Genomic DNA, 17,622 nt, shown 5'->3' with positions numbered 1-17,622 from the left:
GCCACTTTGGAAAATTTGGCTCACAATAACTTTGACCTCAGTTTCACCATTTGTTAAAAGAGAATAATATCACTTACCTATCTTTAAGTCATTTTTATATTTTTGAATAAATGCCAAGTAGTAATTGCTGTAGTATACTTCCACTGCTAAATTATTTTGGACCCTATTCTCTCCTAAGTGAGAATAATCCTGAGGAAAATAGAAACTGCATCTTTTTACTTGAAAGCTTCCCCTCTAATTCTTCCATCTGGGAGACAGGGTTTACCCTGGCCCTTGCTCCAGAAGTGCCAGGAAATTTGGCCGACAAATTCTCAGAAGTCTTCAATGAATCTTAAGGCTTTCATTAAAAGCCAGAACCCTTTAGACTGAGGCCCAGTGCACATACACATAAACCATCTGGTCACATGTAAAGTCCCATTGACTTCAAGAACTACTCAACATGAATAAGGGTTGCAACGTTGGGCTCTAGATAATTAAACAAACACTGGCAGACAAAAGAAACTGTACTTTTCTGACCTGATCCCTACACTTTATTCGGGCCCAGTTCTTGCTCATTTTTTCATTCTCGTAAAAAAATGTGCAAGATTGGGCCATTGTTTTGAGCCAAGTATGATAACTAGCTCTCCATGAATCAAATTGTTATCTTTTTCAGTTTTTATAGCAGAGAATCATTGTGTAATCCCTGTAAATGGAGATGTGAAGCTATGGGACAGTCTTTGTTTCATGATAGCACTAACTTGAAAAATACTGCAGTAGGAATCTGTTCCACGTGCAATGATATGGAACCTGCATTTAAGATAGTGGCATGGAAGATTGGGTCCTATTTATTTATAAATAAATGCCTTAACACTGTCTTATATATCTTCATTATTTAACAAAGGGTTAGATATTCAAAACACAATCTTTAGTTGAGACCAAATATATGACTACTTTGCACTTATAAAATCTATCAACCAAGGATCTCGAAGTGCTTTACAAATGAGACAATTAGCTAACTTTCACAATACACCTATAAAGCAGATGACTACTATAACTATTTTACAGAAGGAGAAACTGTAGCAGAGAAGTTTAGGGGCAAACATTCAAAAGTTGCCTCTAGTTTTGCATGCCTCCATTTTTGGATGCTCAGCTTTAGACACCTAAGGCCAAATTTTCAGAGGAGCTGCGCACTCGCAACTCCAGTTGAAGTCCGTGGGAACTGCAGGAACTCAGTATCTGAAAATCAGTCTCCAGGTATCACAAGCTGGGCACTCAAAATTAGCAGAGAGAATTAAAAATTTGGGACTTAACCAATTGAATCACACAGAGAGTCAGTGCCAGGAACAGAAGCACACCTTGTGTCTTCCAGACTAAGCCCCAGATCTGTGCTAACTTCCTCCCTGCAAACATGAAGTTTCACCGCTAAAACGTTTTGAAAGAGATTTGAGCATGTAAAACACAGGTTTACAACAAAAGTGGAATTTCAGACTTAATAATGTTTGCCATTTAAAACTCTATAATAAATGGAAGATACTAGATTATTTTTTTATAAAGGGTTTCAACCATGGTACACATTTGACTGTTAAATGTTCATAATACTAAAGGTACAAGTCTGATTTCAAAAAATAACTGAATTTAAATGCAAAATAAAAAGAACTAAAAGCTTAATCCACAGAATGCTAAATCTCTAGGCTATCATTACCCACAGCAGCATGGGAGGTAGTAATGCAATCTTTCCCATACTGCCCTGCTGATGCTCCTTGACAAGAAAAACCACTTCTAGGGCTAAAAGCGTAGAGCAGTCTAAATTCCAATTCAATCCTTAGCTTCTTCAATGATATCATCATGTTGCCAGGTAGTATTGTGATGATGGTTTTCACCACTAGGAACTAGGTTGAATTTCATGTATTCCATACAGAAACCAATAGTAAATTGATAACTACTTTCAGTCATTACTGAGGCCAGATTAAACCAAGGACCCACATGTGAAAGACTTCATAACCCATTACTCCTCATCTAATTTTATCTAACAATTTAGGCTTTTTCTGGATTATCTACAGTACCTGTGAGAGCTTTCACTGTTGCATTGGAGAATCTGAGCCACCCTGTTCCATATGCATAATAAAAATCAGAATGAAAAGCAGCAGGATCCAGACTTGAAATCAATTGAACTACTTATATAATGGGAATATACAGTAGACAGTTTTCAGATTTCAGTATTTTAGGGTTTTTTCAAATTTCCAATATATATTAGAAGGGAGTTGCCCATATTACAGACTAATGACCTGCAACATTTTAAATTCAACTCCATTTAATTCAGTTAAATTCCACCTGTTTATATCAGGAAAAAATTTGGTCCTCAGTATTTAGTTTTAATTTTAAATTAGAAATATAAACAAAAGTCCTAAAACATTAAAAGCAGCCCAAACAGGTATCCTATGTCAACTCCTAGTGTCACATTCTAGTTGATTGAAAAAGTAGTGTACGTTAAAGGAGCCATGTCTAATCACCTTCACCAGGGCTTCGCAGGAGAAAATACAAAAAGTAATGTGGAAAAGGCTAGGGCATATTCCTCTTCAATACGTTGTCTCTGCAGAGCCACAACATAAGAATCACATGCCTGGCTAGGGTGACCAGATGTCCCGATTTTATAGGGATAGTCCCAATTTTGGGGTCTTTTTCTTATATAGGCTCCTATTACTCCACACCCCCATCCCGATTTTTCACATTTGCTGTCTAGTCACCCTATGTCTGGCCTTGCAGACACAGAAACAGAAACTTGAGTAGTAAGAACCAGTGGGGATGGACCTATCCTTCAAGCGTACAGTACACAGACAAAGGTATACATATCCAAAAGGAAGAGAACAAAGTGGGAAAAATCAGGGTGTCAACAGGACCAATAGAAGGGTTTGAAGTCTCTATCCAATAAAGGAAAAAAAGTGCTTCCGGAGGAGACCTATACCAAGTTTCAGCTCACAATGAATTATAATGAATTTAAAAATTCTGGAAGTAGGAATTAATAATGGAAATGTTAACACAATATCCTAATTATATATATGCTGGCAGGAATTGTCTTTGTAAGTGCTTCTATCGTGATTACTTTGGCTTTTTGAAAAGATTTGATAAATTATATTTACAAAACAAAATATGAAACGGCATTAAAATAGAACAGAATTTTATACAGAGCTTTTCACGTGCAAAGTATCCAAAAGTGCTTTCAATAATGTGTTAGGTACTAGGGGCCTGATTCTCGTTTTCAGTAAGGCCCTTTTAAAATATGTAAAGTGTGCAGTGTAAAAAGGTCTTAAAGTAAGTGTAAATATAATTCATATGCTCACTTTAAGGCCCCATCAGAGTTCCAGAGCTGTGTAAAAGGGCCTTAGTGTAAATGAGAATCAGACCCTCATAGTGCAACAGTTGTGTAGACCAATGCAGCATCCATTATGCAGCACCTGTTATGCAGCCATCAGCAATTCACACACGGTCAAGCCTGAAACCTAGACTCAGAACAATGCAGGACTCCTATGCCCACACAGAGCCACATTATCCATGTTTCTTGGTGGTGCAGCTTTGGGTCTTTGATAAAACAATCCTATTTGACAGACAGATACTGCTGGACAGATTTATAGAGTTATTCCCTGTAGTTTTTAAGTAGTGACAAAAGTGCAATGCAATCTTTAACTTTCACCTGAACAGTACTATATGGCACAGTTGTAGTGGCAAATTATGAAACCAACTTCTGACTTGGAACTTGAACCCAGATACCTAATTCTCCCCTCAAATAAAGGGATGCAACTTCCACTGATTTCAGTAGTAACTGTACCAGTGTAACTGAGAAGAGAATTGGGCCCTTTAAGGGTATGTCTATGCGGCAGCTCGGAGAGAGCCTCCAAGCCCAGGTAGACAGACTCACACCAGCAGGACTTGAGCTAGTATACTAAAAAAGCAGCGTGGACCTTGTTGGTCAGGCTGCAGTTCAGACTCTCAAGCCCACCCAGCCCCCAAGCCTTGAGAGCCCAAGCCTCAATGTCCAGACTGCTATTGTTAACATGCTAGCTCAAGCCCCCAAGTCTGTCTTCCCCAGGCTGGGAGGCTTATTCCCAGCCGCAGTGTAGACATACCCATAATGACTTTCTTACCCAAAAAAAAAAAAAAAAAAAAAAAGAGCGTTACACTGATAACTTAAGGTTAATTTTTAAGAACATATTTCCCTAAAAAAATGTAACCTCTATTAATTAGAACGGTTATCCAAATTAATGTGCACAAAGGACATAGTTTAATATTTTTGTACTAGTGGAATCAACATTCTAATGTATTCCTCTGTCCACTGGTTCTTTCTTCAAGAGGCCATGAATCAATAAATCAAAAAACCAAATCAATAAAGCATTTCAAATGTAGATAATGTTCTATACCTGTAACAATGTGATAAAGATTAAGCAGGGCTTGGGAGCATGTTTAATACAAGTGACATTTAAGAGCTCCATAGTGCTGGTGCATGCTCAGTACAGATGAACGCCTGTCTAAAGCACTGACAGCTTTGTGGTTAACAGAATGTTCAAAGACTTCAGCAGCACCTAAAAAGCTCTGCTGTTTGCACATGCTCAGTAATTTCAGAAGCTTAGAGCTAAACCAAGCCAGGATGGATTGTCAAAGAGACAACGAAAGGCATCTTCCTAACCACAGGCCCATTCACCTGCCAAATTTCAAGTTCCCCACTCAAAAGCATGAAGCCACTAGAACTCTTCAAAGAAACAGTTTCAAAAAAATAAGATTGGCAAAACTACCTATTTTTCTCTAACCATGGTCTCAGAAATAGCTACACTGTTTTTGCTGAATTTCCCCCCAAAATTCAGTCTGAGGCAAAGAACAAGCATTGAAAATTTCAACTCAAATGGTTAAAGTTTGGTAATGTTATAAACAGAAAGCAGGGGCTTAAAATAAAACGTTCAACCTTAAATAGAGGTGTCACAGCCAGGCCTGAATGTGACTTTCTCGGTACTCCTACAAAAAATACTGTACTAATAATTATTTATTGAAATCTGAAATTCTAAATGAGGAAAGGAAAGTTGTAACTTCTAGATGAGAAAATTGAAGGAAAGGATTTTGTTGCTCCTTTCTCTGTAATCTTTCATTACTAGTATGCAGTGTCACCCTCTGATATCCATATAACTCACTGGTACAAAACTACTTTGGTTAGCCTCTTAACACCATAGTTCATTTGTGTGGCTTAACAGTGTCAAAAAAATTCCATTCTCTATGTGAATCTCATACTCACAAATACAGTTGGCTCTTGCTACTTTGTACCATCAGTAAACTGCAGGAAGTTACCCTGGTGAGATTACCAAGTTTTGTGAGTAAAGAATAAAAAATTATATTACATCACAAGCAGTACTTATCTAATGTATTTTGACAAATGTAGTTTAGTGTCTGGTTATTTTGGACATTTCCTCCAGCACAAAACAATTGATTGTACACAATTTTGTAAAGGTAATGAAGTCTTCGTAACTTGAGACTTCAATACTGCACTCTCAAAAGCTCTCTCCTGAGATGCTGAGAAATGGTACGAGACTACTGTTTTTTGTCAAAGTTACCGTGTTCATGGATAAGCGCTTTTATCATTGTACACTTGCATTATTTGTGTTGCCTACATCAGTGACAGCATAAGGTAGGAAACTCTGCCTGTCACATGACAGCATACATCTACCTCTTATTTTAATTATAGAAACAAGAAAAAATAATAAGGTTGAAGGAAAATTTTATTTATTTTTACACTAAGCTCATTGCACCTAATTAATGTCCGATATAACTCCACAGCAGTTACATCAGGGATGGATTTGTTTCTGCTGTTAATTGGCATAAGCGTCTCTCTAGGACATGTTTATATATTTCAGTTAACTTATATTTTATACTGACAAAATTCCTACAAACCAGGAAAAAAATGAGAGGCTTTCAGAATTTCTTTCTAGTTTTCATGATTTCAGCACCCTCCTTTTCCAAAGCCTAAGAGATATTTCTTACAAGATTCAAAAACTCTTATGTTCCTTTACAAGCAGAATTCTGGACCCATTAACTTTGCAGTGTTGAGATAACTAAGTGTTGGAATGCATTAAACACTACATTACCCTTCTATATTCCATCTGAATAGACTATTACCTCTGGTATGCTGGAAATCAATTACAAGAAAGCAATATGACTCCACTGCAATTACTGTGTTACTTTCGCCTCACGCTTACAAACCTGCTGAGAAGTACTTATCTTACTAGACAAACATTCATCCTTCAATTTTTAAATCATAACATCAAAGTTATTCCACCAATACCCCCTCTCCATTGCAATGCAGAACCCTTCAAAACTTAAGCTTTTGCAAAACAAGAAAGAAGGGCATTTCACTGCCTTCCTTCTTTACTGCCTCTTCCTTCAGGGTCCAAAATGGATTGTCTTTAATACATGCAAGGTCCCGTCCAGATACTCCTTAGTCGCTAATGCTGTAATTTTACTTTTGACACAAAAATCAAACCCAGTCTCTCCAATAAACAAAATATTATAGCTTGCAAAGTCAGTCAGATTCAATGCCCACTCCTAACTGTGACAGGCAATCTGTTATAGCAGACAAAAAACAGATTATTTTCCAAATAAAAGATATCAAACCCAGACCACTTTCTCTGAGTATTTCACATTTTCATTTTAATGGATTGTTTCTGAGGTTGTTGGGGGGGATTTTATAATTGTTTATATTTTATGCATTTTCTACATTCAAGGAGGAAGATGGCAAGTGGTAGAACTGAACAGGTGTTAAGATTTATTTTTTTATAAAGCAATCTTCCTCGTACTATATAAACTTCCTTTGTGATACAGAACATCAGTTTAACCAAAAAATATATGTTCTGCTGAGAATTGCCAATTCACAGCGACAGCTGACTGTATTTCTACTGTGAAGCCAGCAAGCTTACTTTATTTCTGTAGCTTCAGCAACAAACATACTTCAAAAATATGCCTTGACTGTAAAATAAATTTAAGAAACAGAGTAAAAAGAATAACAGAGTGAGAGAAATCCTTGGTAGTTCTATATTTTTGCAACAGCTTCCTACCTCTAAACACATTAGGACCCACATGCACACCTTTCACCTGTACCCTTCCCTTCGGGATAAAACAGAGAGACAAGAAGTGAGATGCACAATCATGAAAAACACAACTGCAATGGTGCAGTCAAACTGAGCATTTGCACCTATAAACAGCTACTTAGATCCCTGTTTATTTGTGCCTCCAAATACTCCATTTGCAAATTTGACTTTTTGAAAAAGGTCACTCGATCCCTGATAATAGTTCTGAGGAGCATGTGCAGTGCCATCAGCCAGCATCACATAGCTACACCAAATGAAATTTAGTACAGGAAGTACTACAAATGTTTGTCTTATCTATACCACTTTGATACTGGAGCCTCCTTAAGCCCTAGGTATCCAGTGTACTCGGTCTTAATTTTGATAGTACTTTTAATACCTGTCCATTTATTTTGTAAGTTCCTTCAGGGGCACAGCCCAGGTCTTCCTCTTTGTAGTCTATTGGGCCAAGACATTCACAATACACAGAAATTCACAATAAAAATAACATAATTCAGTGGGCAGCCATCACTCGCTTAGGCCAGACTTTATTTTGAACGTCAAATACATTCTAGTCGCGACAACACCCCAGACTGCAAATTATTTACAAGAAGTCACGGAAGGAAGAAAACAGGGAGCGGGACGAAAACCTCCCTGCAGCCCATCTTCAAAGCGACCGGACAGGCGACCGGAAGAGGCTCTGCAGAGGGAACAGGCCGCGGAGGGGGGGGGGAGGGGAAGGGTCGTCATGGCAGGGGAGAGGGGATCAGGGTTATTTCGGCTCTGGCCCCTTATTGCTCCTGCTGTGGGGTTACCCCGGCCCGCGCCTGACGCGCAGCCCCAGCCTTTCCTGGGACACGTCCCAGCCCCGCTCTCCTCCGGCTGCTCTCAGCCCGGGGGGGCGCTGACGCTGCTGCAGCGAGGCAGGAAGGCCCCGGCTAGGGGACCGCAGCACCCCGCTGAGGGAAGGGACCGGTCAGAGGGGGGAGCCGACGCTCCGTCACCCCCGCGGGGGGGTCTCTCCTGACGGGCGAAGCCGAGGCTGCCCCCGTGCCTGGCCCAGCCGCGAGCAGGCGGCTGCTGAGCGGAGGAGCAGGGCCACGCCGCGCGGCCGGCGAGTAGCGCGCGCACCTGCGGCTACTGGTCGCGCGGCCTCCTCCGCCGGGCTCAGCAGGGGACCGGCCCCGCGCGCTGGCGGGGGAGGGGGGGCTCACGCGGGGTTATTTACGGCCTGGCTCTAATTTCGGAAGCCCAATAACAACAAACCCACAGGCGGCCACGTCTAATGCGGAGACTCACCCGTCCCGCAGAGAGGCGCCGGCCCCTTTAAAAACACACGAGGCCCCGCCCATCCCCCCCGCCTTAAAGGCCGGCCGCCAATCGCGGGCGGGGACCCAGCCCAGGGTGCCGGCAGCCAATGAGCAGGCCGCTTAGTGAGAGGCGGAGCGGCGGGACGGGAGAGAAGATGGAGGCGGCGGCGGCAGCAGAGCGGGGTCCGGCAGCTCCGGGCGGCGGCGGGGTTGCCCCTCTGGGGCCGCGGGCGGTGGCGGCGGTGCCGGAGCGGCTGCAGCGGCGGGAAGCGGAGCGGCGGCGGGAAGCGGAGCGGCGGCGGCAGGAGAAGGCGGCCCAGGCGGTGCAGGAGGAGCAGAGCGGGTTCTTCGCGGCCGCCTTCTCCCGGGAGCGGGCGGCCATCGAGGCGCTGCTGGGGCCCGGCCCGGGCCAGGCGGAGGAGGATGCGGCGGGCCAGACCGAGTCGCTGGAGGAGGCGGCTGCCCGGCTGCAAGGGCTGCAGAAGCTCCTCACCGACAGTGTCCGCTTCCTGGCGCCGTACGAGGTGCGGCAGGGGCAGGAGGCGCTGAGTCGGCTCCAGGCGGCCTTGGCGGCCAGGCGCCAGCAGCTGCAGCCCAAGAAGCGATTCGCCTTCCGGGCCCGCAGGAAGGAGGCGGAGTCCGCCCCGCCGCCTGCCCCGGCCGGCCAGCTGCCCTCGGAGTCCCCCCCGCCGGCCGGCCAGCTGCCCTCGGAGTCCCCCCCGCCGGCCGGCCAGCTGCCCTCGGAGTCCGCCCCGCCGGCCGGCCAGCTGCCCGCGGAAGGCGAAGGGAGCGGCCCCCCGCTGTGCGGCTTCAGCCGGGCCGAGGCCCAGACGCTGGAGCTCGGCCCCTCGGAACTGCTGCAGCGCGATGTGCTCCTGGCCGACCTGACCGACTGCCGGGTGCTGCTCCGCGGCAACCCCAACACGCTCCGGGTGCGGGACTGCCGGGGCTGCACCGTGCTCTGTGGCCCCGTCTCCACCTCGGTGCTGGTGGACGGGTGTAGCGACTGCCTCCTGGCGCTGGCCTGCCAGCAGCTCCGCACCCACCGCACCCGGGACGCCCGGATCTACATGCAGGTGACCAGCCGGGCTATGGTGGAGGACTGCAGCGGCGTCCGCTTCGCCCCCTACACTTGGAGCTACCCAGGCATCGAGGGCGACTACGAGTCCTCCGGGCTGGACAGAGGCAGGAATAACTGGAACTTGGTGGATGACTTTGACTGGCTGGCCAGAGATGAGCCCTCGCCTAACTGGAGCGTGATCCCTGAGCAGGAGAGAATCACCCAGTGGGACTGAATGGGGGCTGCAAAGGAAACACTTTCCCGTCTCTGAGACTGCAGAGGAAACTGATCAGCAGGTCCCAGCAGAGCTGCAAATAAAACTAACATTGATTTATTCTAAAACAACATAATAGCAGTTTGTGGGTCTTCAAATGCTGAATTATAATGTGGGATTAAACTACTTGTTCTAAACTGCTGTAAATTGATGTGCTATGCTAGAGGCTGGTAACCACTGCAGTATCCCTGTGACAACTCTTTATGGTTTCTGTGATTTGTATGCTGTTGAGCCTCTAAATAGAGGTATGCTGTTGCCTACTTTTTGTTCAACAAGATAAAATCTGAATTGCCTTATGGTAATGTACACTTCAGTGGATCAGGAAATACAATGCTCAGACTCCAGAGTTCTATAGCCTATTACAAGCTGCGACCCTGTCTAGAAAAAAATGTTTGTTCTTCATGGTTGGTAATATGGTAAAAGCTTTTCAGAGAGGTGGAATTTTTCCATTAGCCTAGTGCTGTCTACGCTGGGGTTTAGGTTGACTTAAATTCACTCTCCTGAGATACGTAGAATTCACACCCCTAAGCTATATAGCTAGGTCAGCCTAAATTTTCAGCATAGACCAGGCCTAGGATTTACTTTGATCTGTTAACATGGATGAAAACTACAATTTGCCTTGTCTGCCTAGGCTTTTAGGATATGTTGGCCAACAGGTAAGGACCTCCCTGTTTTCCTGGTGGAGACTAACCCTACACTCAAGGTTTTGATCTCCAGTTAACTCAAGGTAAATACCTTCATAAATGCTAATCTGGGTGCTAAAGGGCAAATGTTTGTAGCCTGAAATAGCTATTCAGGAAATATCCAGATTGGCAATTAATGTTTGTAATGGCTAATCTGTTGATGAGGTAAAAAGTAGTGTAAACAATTTCTTAAGAGTGCACATATTTAAGGTATGCAATAGATGATTGGTACCACAGGGGTCTTGCTCTAGTAATTTGGTACATTTGCCTAAAGGGGTTGAATTGCTGTGAAATGTTTTTTGGTGGGGGGAGGAGAGGAAGAATCTTAACCACAAACTCTTGCTCTACTGTCTGTACTGCTGCCTTTACTTTTTGTATAGGCAAGTTGCATAGGCTATTTACCAAAACCTATTATGGTGAAGATGTGGCAGTAGACTTTCAGAAAGCACATTGTCTTCTAATGTAAGTACATAATGCTACACAATGTGGAACAGTCTGCAAGCCTTTGTCCTTTTAAAAAAAACACCAAACTATATACAGGAACTGCCATTAAAAGCACTCTGTTTACAAGTAGGACAGATGGTATAGAGTGTGGAAATTTGAAACAACTGCCTTGTTCAAAGGTCATTTCATTGTAACATTCCTACACCTAAGAACATTTCCACTCTAAAATATTAGTGTAGATAAATATAAACACTGCCTTGCCTACTGAAAAAAACAAACCCTGCTCTCTGGGCTGAAGTGCAATGTTTTAAAACATCAAACACATTCATAATCACGATAAGACAGCATCTATTTGAAGGTACTCTACCTGACTGTTTTTAAAGAACAAATATAGTGTCACCTATTCTGTGTTGTTGTTTTTTTCCAGAATAAAGTTGTTACCCTCTCATTTACAGTTTAACTTGTATGGGGTTGGGGTATTTTCACAACTTTGCAGTTTTGTTTCTTACACTAATTTACATCTTCAGACTCACAGTTTCAGGTATAATACCATGAATGTACTTTAGCAACTGTATTTAACTCAATCCTTTTTTGTCTGATTTTCTGCTGATGTTGAAACTGTTTTGGCAGTCTAATATGTTCCAAGAAAATAGTTCTCAGGGGTCTGTATGTATTGTATCTTTAAAGGGACATTATAAAATGTCACATCTCAAATGTAGCTTTATTTTGTAGGCTCTATGTGTATAAAGAATCAGTGGTGCAGAATTCCCCCAGGAGTAATCAACAAAGGGAGGAAAGACTAAAGATGGGTTACAGAGACTAAAATTTAGGTGTTATATGGAGATATGTGGTAGGCACTGTCTCAAAAATCACTGAAGTGAGTTGCCCATTTTCAATGCGTCCTCTTCCATAAAGTGCTTCACTCTTAAGAAAGTTCTGGGTCTTTTAATCATGGAGGAAAGTTTAAAATTTCAGAAGAGAATTTTCAGACAATTAGTAAGGCAGTTGAATACAAACTACTATTCCCTGTCTAAAGGTTAGCCATAATGATTGCACTGTCTAGGACATATAGAATTGCAGTAAGAAATGAATCATCATAATTCAGTTTGAAGTGGTCATTATCCTGAGTCTAATAGATCACTCATACAAAGAAGTGTGTGTGTATATATAAATATAAAAGTGATATGGTTAGTCTCACAGCCCCTCACCCTTGCCAGAGGCTGTATCTACTGCTATGTAAAATCTTTTCTTCTTTTCCTACCTGGGAATTACTCTAAGTAAAGGAATTGAACAAATAACAGTATTGTATCTAAAGAAGCTGCACTAATGTTGAATGACAGGTATAGTGTATATAAATATAAAGGTTAAAATTTAGTTTCTGTATCCCATGGATATAACAATATAGGAGCAGCTTGAAATCAAATTAAATGCCTTAATTTCTGTAAAACAGCTTAGAATTGGGGGAATAATGCAAAATACTTTCAACAAAAATTCTTATTTTTCAGTAACTTAACTTTTAGCATAACTGTGAGCTACTTTGTGTCCACAAAGAGGAGTGAGGAAACAAAGTGCCCTCTTATTTCCCCAGCATCAATTACCCATACTTCAGGCCTTGTATAGGGAAAAAAGGGTATGTTTCTGTTGCAATGTAAGCCCAGTGTTAGTAGGACTCAAGTCAGTAGACCCAGAATTAGAGAACTCAGGGCTGAATATCTACACTGGTAAATCCTAGATTAAGAATTTTCTACCCTGGACTTGAATTCAGGGCCCTGGCATCCACAGTGCAGTGTGAAAAGTTCACCACTGACCTGCTGCCATTACTACACCAAAATAGCATTAACACCACAACCTTTTAAAAATAAAAAGTGCCTGAACAAAGTGCATGTAAAAGAGAAACTCCATACTGCTTCATGTCCACTAGCCACCTGTTCTCTTTTCCCTTCTTCGCATGTTGGCTGCATTCTTGGCATCAGGGCAGTAAGGGTGGAGGTATCTATAAGGGAAGGGGTCACTATGGAGAACTACATAGGACACAGCTACCCTGCCCAGCTGTTCAGAGGGCTTGATGACATGCACACCCAGCTATGGAGTTGTCCAAGTTGTTCCTGGACTGCGTAACAAGATCCCAGGGAGGGGATTCAGACTGTGGTGTAGGTACAGCAGGAGTCATTAGTGATAATAGCCACTTGAACAGTTCTGTTTGGCTAAGGGAGAATGACAGAGCTATCATCAGATTTCAGAGTAACAGCCGTGCTAGTCTGTATTTGCAAAAAGAAAAGGAGGACTTGTGGCACCTTAGAGACTAACCAATTTATTTGAGCATAAGCTTTCGTGAGCTACAGCTCACTTCATTGGATGCAAGTACTCCTTTTTGAGAACTATCATCTCTGTTCCAGGAACTGCTAAGCAAGTGCTTGCTTCTGTGCTGAAACCCTATCCCCAAGCTGTGTAGCAAGCCTGAGCCTTTCCTCTAGCCACAAGTCCTTCTGTCTTTGGTACTAGACTGCCCACTGTCGGTGGGCCTGTCCAAAACTTCGACCATAAGTTCATCACAGAAATGCTTCTTGAACAGTCCGTGAAGGTACGTTGACCCTGGCTTCTGCTGCAGTGTGGGCGAACTGTGGAGGTACTGCAGCCAATAGAGGTCCAGGGGCTAGAATAGGACAAGATGGTTATTGTTTCAAAGAGCTCTGTGCAGGAATTGTGGAATTTCAAAGATGTAAAATGTTACTTTTCAAAACTGAATTTCAGTACATGTGAGAGGGATGCTTCCAAGCACAGAAGCTCTCTGGATACAGCCAGGTTAATAGCAGCAAAAGACATTCAGAGACAATGGTAACTTTAAAAAAAAAATCAAAGCTGCTTTTAAAAAAAAAATTGCAGAACAGCTCATGTTGGGGGATGCCATCAATGGCCATGCTACAAAAGATTTTTCTATCATTTTGGGCTTCCCACATTTTGGAGGACATCAGTTCTTGTGCCCAATTTGCAAAGGGAGATGTTATTTCAAGCTGCCTGTGAGAAACCAGCACTGTATGCAACTGGAGAATTCAAATGTATAGTGACTGAACAGCACATCTATGAATGGAGTGGGCTGCTTAGCTACTGAGATGGCCCTGGAAAATATATCTTCCACAGAAATACAACTGCCTATCTGGAGTTCTAGATACAGGAAAAGTTTGCAGCTAGCAGCACCTGGGGTTGGGTCAGAATTCATGGAGGAATCAACAGGATGCTGCATGATCTTCCACGTGGCTTAGCCTGTTATGGATGCATACAAACACCCAGAACACCACAGCCATCCTCTTCTGCCCCCGCCAGGCACATTTGTGGACAACATTTCAAACCCCTCTTGTAGGACTTCATGGACCACCTTTAACTGAAATATAGTAAAACACAGGCGCTGGCTTCCTCTGGCCTTGGGAGTGCTCAACCTCGCGCTCTGCTCCAGGCCATGCTCCCTCCCACCTACCCTCTTCCCCCAAGCCCCCTCCCCTGTCTTGCCTCTTCTTGCTCCCACTCTGCCCCAGACCCTGTCCCCACCCCTTCTCCCAAGACCCCACCCCACCTCTTCCCACTTCGTTCTGCCAGCTCCCCCTGTCCACGCTCCTCCCACTCCCAGCACCTCCTGCATGCTGCAGAACAGCTGATCATGGTGGGCAGGAGGCACAGGGGGAGGAGTTGATGGGTGGGGCTGCTGCGAGGCAGGAGGTGCTGGGTGGGAGGGGAGAGCTGGTTGCTGGTGGCAATTAGCATCCACTAATTTTTTTCCTCTGGGTTCTCTAGCCCTGAAGCACCTATGGAGTTGGCACCTATGGGACTAGATTTGTAAATAGAACACATTTCCACCTCCCTTCTCCCCACCCCCAGCTCACTGTTTCCAGGCAGTTTGTTACACCATTGAGTGGTTACAGAGCAGCATGTTTACAGGCATGGAAAAGTAAAATTATTATTAAGAAATAGGAATGCCCTAGCCAAAAATCTGCAGCTTTCCAGTAAAAATTCACTTTCAAGGCATTTTTACCGTTTGCATTTTCTGGTCACCATTTTGAACTCTATACTGGGGGGGAGGGGATGGACAGACGATGCGACAATCTGTCATTAGCTAATCGGTCATACACTTCAGTGGTGCTGCTGCACCCCCTGTCTTCAAGTAGTCATAACAAACACCAAATACATGGTTTCCTCATCAGCACACCCACTATAAAAATTGTTCCAGCACCCCTGATACAATCTACCACTAGCTGCTAGCTGGGACTCCTGATAACCACTGCACTAGTGTGTAGAATAGAAATCCCTTCCATTCCTATATTAACAAACATTCATTTGGAGCCAGAAACATAGCAGGCCCCAGACCAACTTTTGTCCCTTTTCTGTCTGTTTTCTGCAATGGGATGTTCCTTGCGGTGGTGGGGGGGGGGGAAATAGGAGGGCATCAGAAAGCTCCCCAGAGGAGCTTAGGCCCCGGGATGGGCTGCTGCTCCCGCAGCAAAGTCTCATTTGGGACCAGTTTCAGCAAGTTACTTTTCTGGCCTCACTTGGCACCTGCTGTTGGTTCCCATCAGTCCCCATGCTGGATTCTGGGGCCGGCAGGTTGCCAGCCTGGCTGACCAGGACCTCATGCACCTCCATTGGCTTCATGCTCGGCACAGTACCCAGCTGCTGGTCAAACTCTTCCTAAAACACACATGATATTGGTGAGTGGCCTGATGTGCCATTCTGGCCGCTGCTTTTCCAGTATTCTGTCTTGAGCCACTTAATCCACTCCCTGCACTGGTCACCCATCTGATAAATTTCCAACCCTGCCAGCTTCTTTGCTATTTGCTGGTGTGTATGGTCATTCCTAGTACTCTTAGTAAAATCCAGTATTTTGCTGGCCTCACACCAGAGAATCACCAAAATCTGGCTGTGCTCCAGTTGCATTTTGGTGACTCTAGTGTGAGGCCAGCAAAACAGCCATGAAGCAGTGACCTTTGCAAAGGGCTTCTTCTGGTCAGTCTTCATTACAAACACAGAAGCTTCTCTGAAGATGTGTTTGCAGCTCTGTGGTCAGAAAACAATGGCAGGGTTAAACTCTGACTGGGTGAGTGCTGCACTACAACAAGGGGCTTGCTTCTGTTTTCCTGGAGTCAATTGGCAATTCTCAGGATGGAGACGACAAAGGAAGTTGGCCCATGGGATTGTGTGATACTTTTGGCAGACTCCCAGGACCTGAGTCATGGGTGAGGGCTACATCCATACTGCAAAGCGATAGGGCTTGAAACCTGGGTCCCGGCTTCACTCAAGCTTGAACCCTCCACCCACCAAAGGGTTCTAGGACCCTGGATCTGAGCACAAGTCTGAGGGTATGTCTGCACTGCAATAAAATACTCATAGCTAGCCTGTGTCAGCTGACTTGGGGTCCGGCTGTGGGGCTATAAAGTTGCAGTATAGCCATATAGATTCAGCCTGGGCTCTGGGGCCCTGCTGACAAGGGCCATTCACAGGTGTTCTATTGCAGTGTAGAGAGATTTGAGTGTTGGTGGAAGGGGTGTTTGGGTTCAAGCAACTGTGTTAGTGTGTTATGAGCAGTATGGCCTTGTCTCACCGCCATGCACTGAGTCCTGGCCATTCCTGACCCAGAAGAAAGCATTCTGTCCTGAAGGTAACATGCTCAGCCAGTCGGGAAAAGGACCATTTCCCACTACTGTCTTATACTGTGACCTTTGGCATTCCAAGCAGCATTAATGGACATAGAAGGAGGGGAGCTGCAATGCTGGACCTTTCAGCATGAATGAGGGCATGCCAGCTGAGATGCCAAAAATGCAGTTACCATACTCTGTCAGAAAACAGTTGTCTCTTCAAAATCAAATGGAAAATGACAAGAGATGTAATTATGACGGTATAAATATTGTTCATTTTATGGTTTCACAAAGATTCTTAAAGGTGGAATGTGTTGGGAGAAAAGAAGTTTAATAAAACATTTTAAGCATAGGTTAATAACCTGTTTTAAACTTCAGCACTGTAAAACTTATTCCTCCCTACACAATACTATTCCATCTGTCAACCGTTAACTTATTTTTCATGAAAACTAACATGAAAGTTGACTCATTCAAATGCCTTATTTATTTAGGAAAAATGAGCAGGTACATGAATATACTGGCCTTGTTTGGACAGAATTATCCCACTGCAAGCTGGGGTGGAAATCTAAGGTGCACTAGCATGTGGCCCACTGGCTATGTGATACTGCTACCATGCGTAGTGCACAGAAGCAGGGTCCACGTGGCCAGGTAGTGTGCTGTAGATTTACCCCCAGCTTGCCAAGCACAAACTCCCCATCTAGACAAGCCCACAGACAGCACTTAAAAATTACAGGGCCAGAGTCTGCCACATTTACTCCATAGTAGCCTCAATAGAACTATGCATTGAATAAGGTGCTACACATAAGAATGGTCATACTGGGTGGGACTAGTGGTCAATCTAATCCCAGTATCCTGTCTTCCAGTAGTGGCAGATGCCAGATGCTTCCGAGAAAATGACTAGAACAGGGCAATCATCAAGTGATGCATCCCCTATCATCCCATTCCAGCTGGCAAACAGAGGATTTGGGACGCCCAGAGCATAGGGATGTGTTCCTGACCATCATGGCTAATGGCTACTGATGGACCTATCATCCACTGTGCATAAGACTGGTGGAGTCTAACACACAATATTTAGAACGCTTCCCCCCTCAGCCAACACTAGCCAGGCAGGAAAAAAAAATTATATCCCCTTACACATACCCTTTTTTCTCTGA

The 17,622-nt window shown here is 44.0% G+C and overlaps 2 protein-coding genes across 2 annotated transcripts in view; one reads left to right on the top strand and one right to left on the bottom strand.

The window, feature by feature from the left end:
* BICRAL (BICRA like chromatin remodeling complex associated protein) overlaps window positions 1-9,623 on the bottom strand; it is a 79,426-nt gene extending 69,803 nt beyond the window's left edge. The window contains exon 1 of the mRNA XM_073339020.1: window positions 8,376-9,623. The gene's annotated coding sequence lies outside the window, so the exon portion shown is untranslated. The remainder of the gene's footprint in view (window positions 1-8,375) is intronic.
* TBCC (tubulin folding cofactor C) lies at window positions 7,837-11,561 on the top strand. Its single transcript, XM_073339028.1, has one exon. It carries the CDS (start codon window positions 8,494-8,496, stop codon window positions 9,679-9,681), a length of 1,188 nt encoding a protein of 395 aa, XP_073195129.1. The 5' UTR covers window positions 7,837-8,493; the 3' UTR covers window positions 9,682-11,561.
* Window positions 11,562-17,622: the final 6,061 nt, after the last annotated feature.

The sequence above is a fragment of the Lepidochelys kempii genome, chromosome 3 (assembly GCF_965140265.1).
Source record: "Lepidochelys kempii isolate rLepKem1 chromosome 3, rLepKem1.hap2, whole genome shotgun sequence".
Taxonomy (NCBI): domain Eukaryota; kingdom Metazoa; phylum Chordata; order Testudines; family Cheloniidae; genus Lepidochelys; species Lepidochelys kempii.
The sequence above is the reverse complement of the archived record's forward strand: the minus strand, read 5'-3'. Positions and strand labels throughout refer to the sequence as shown.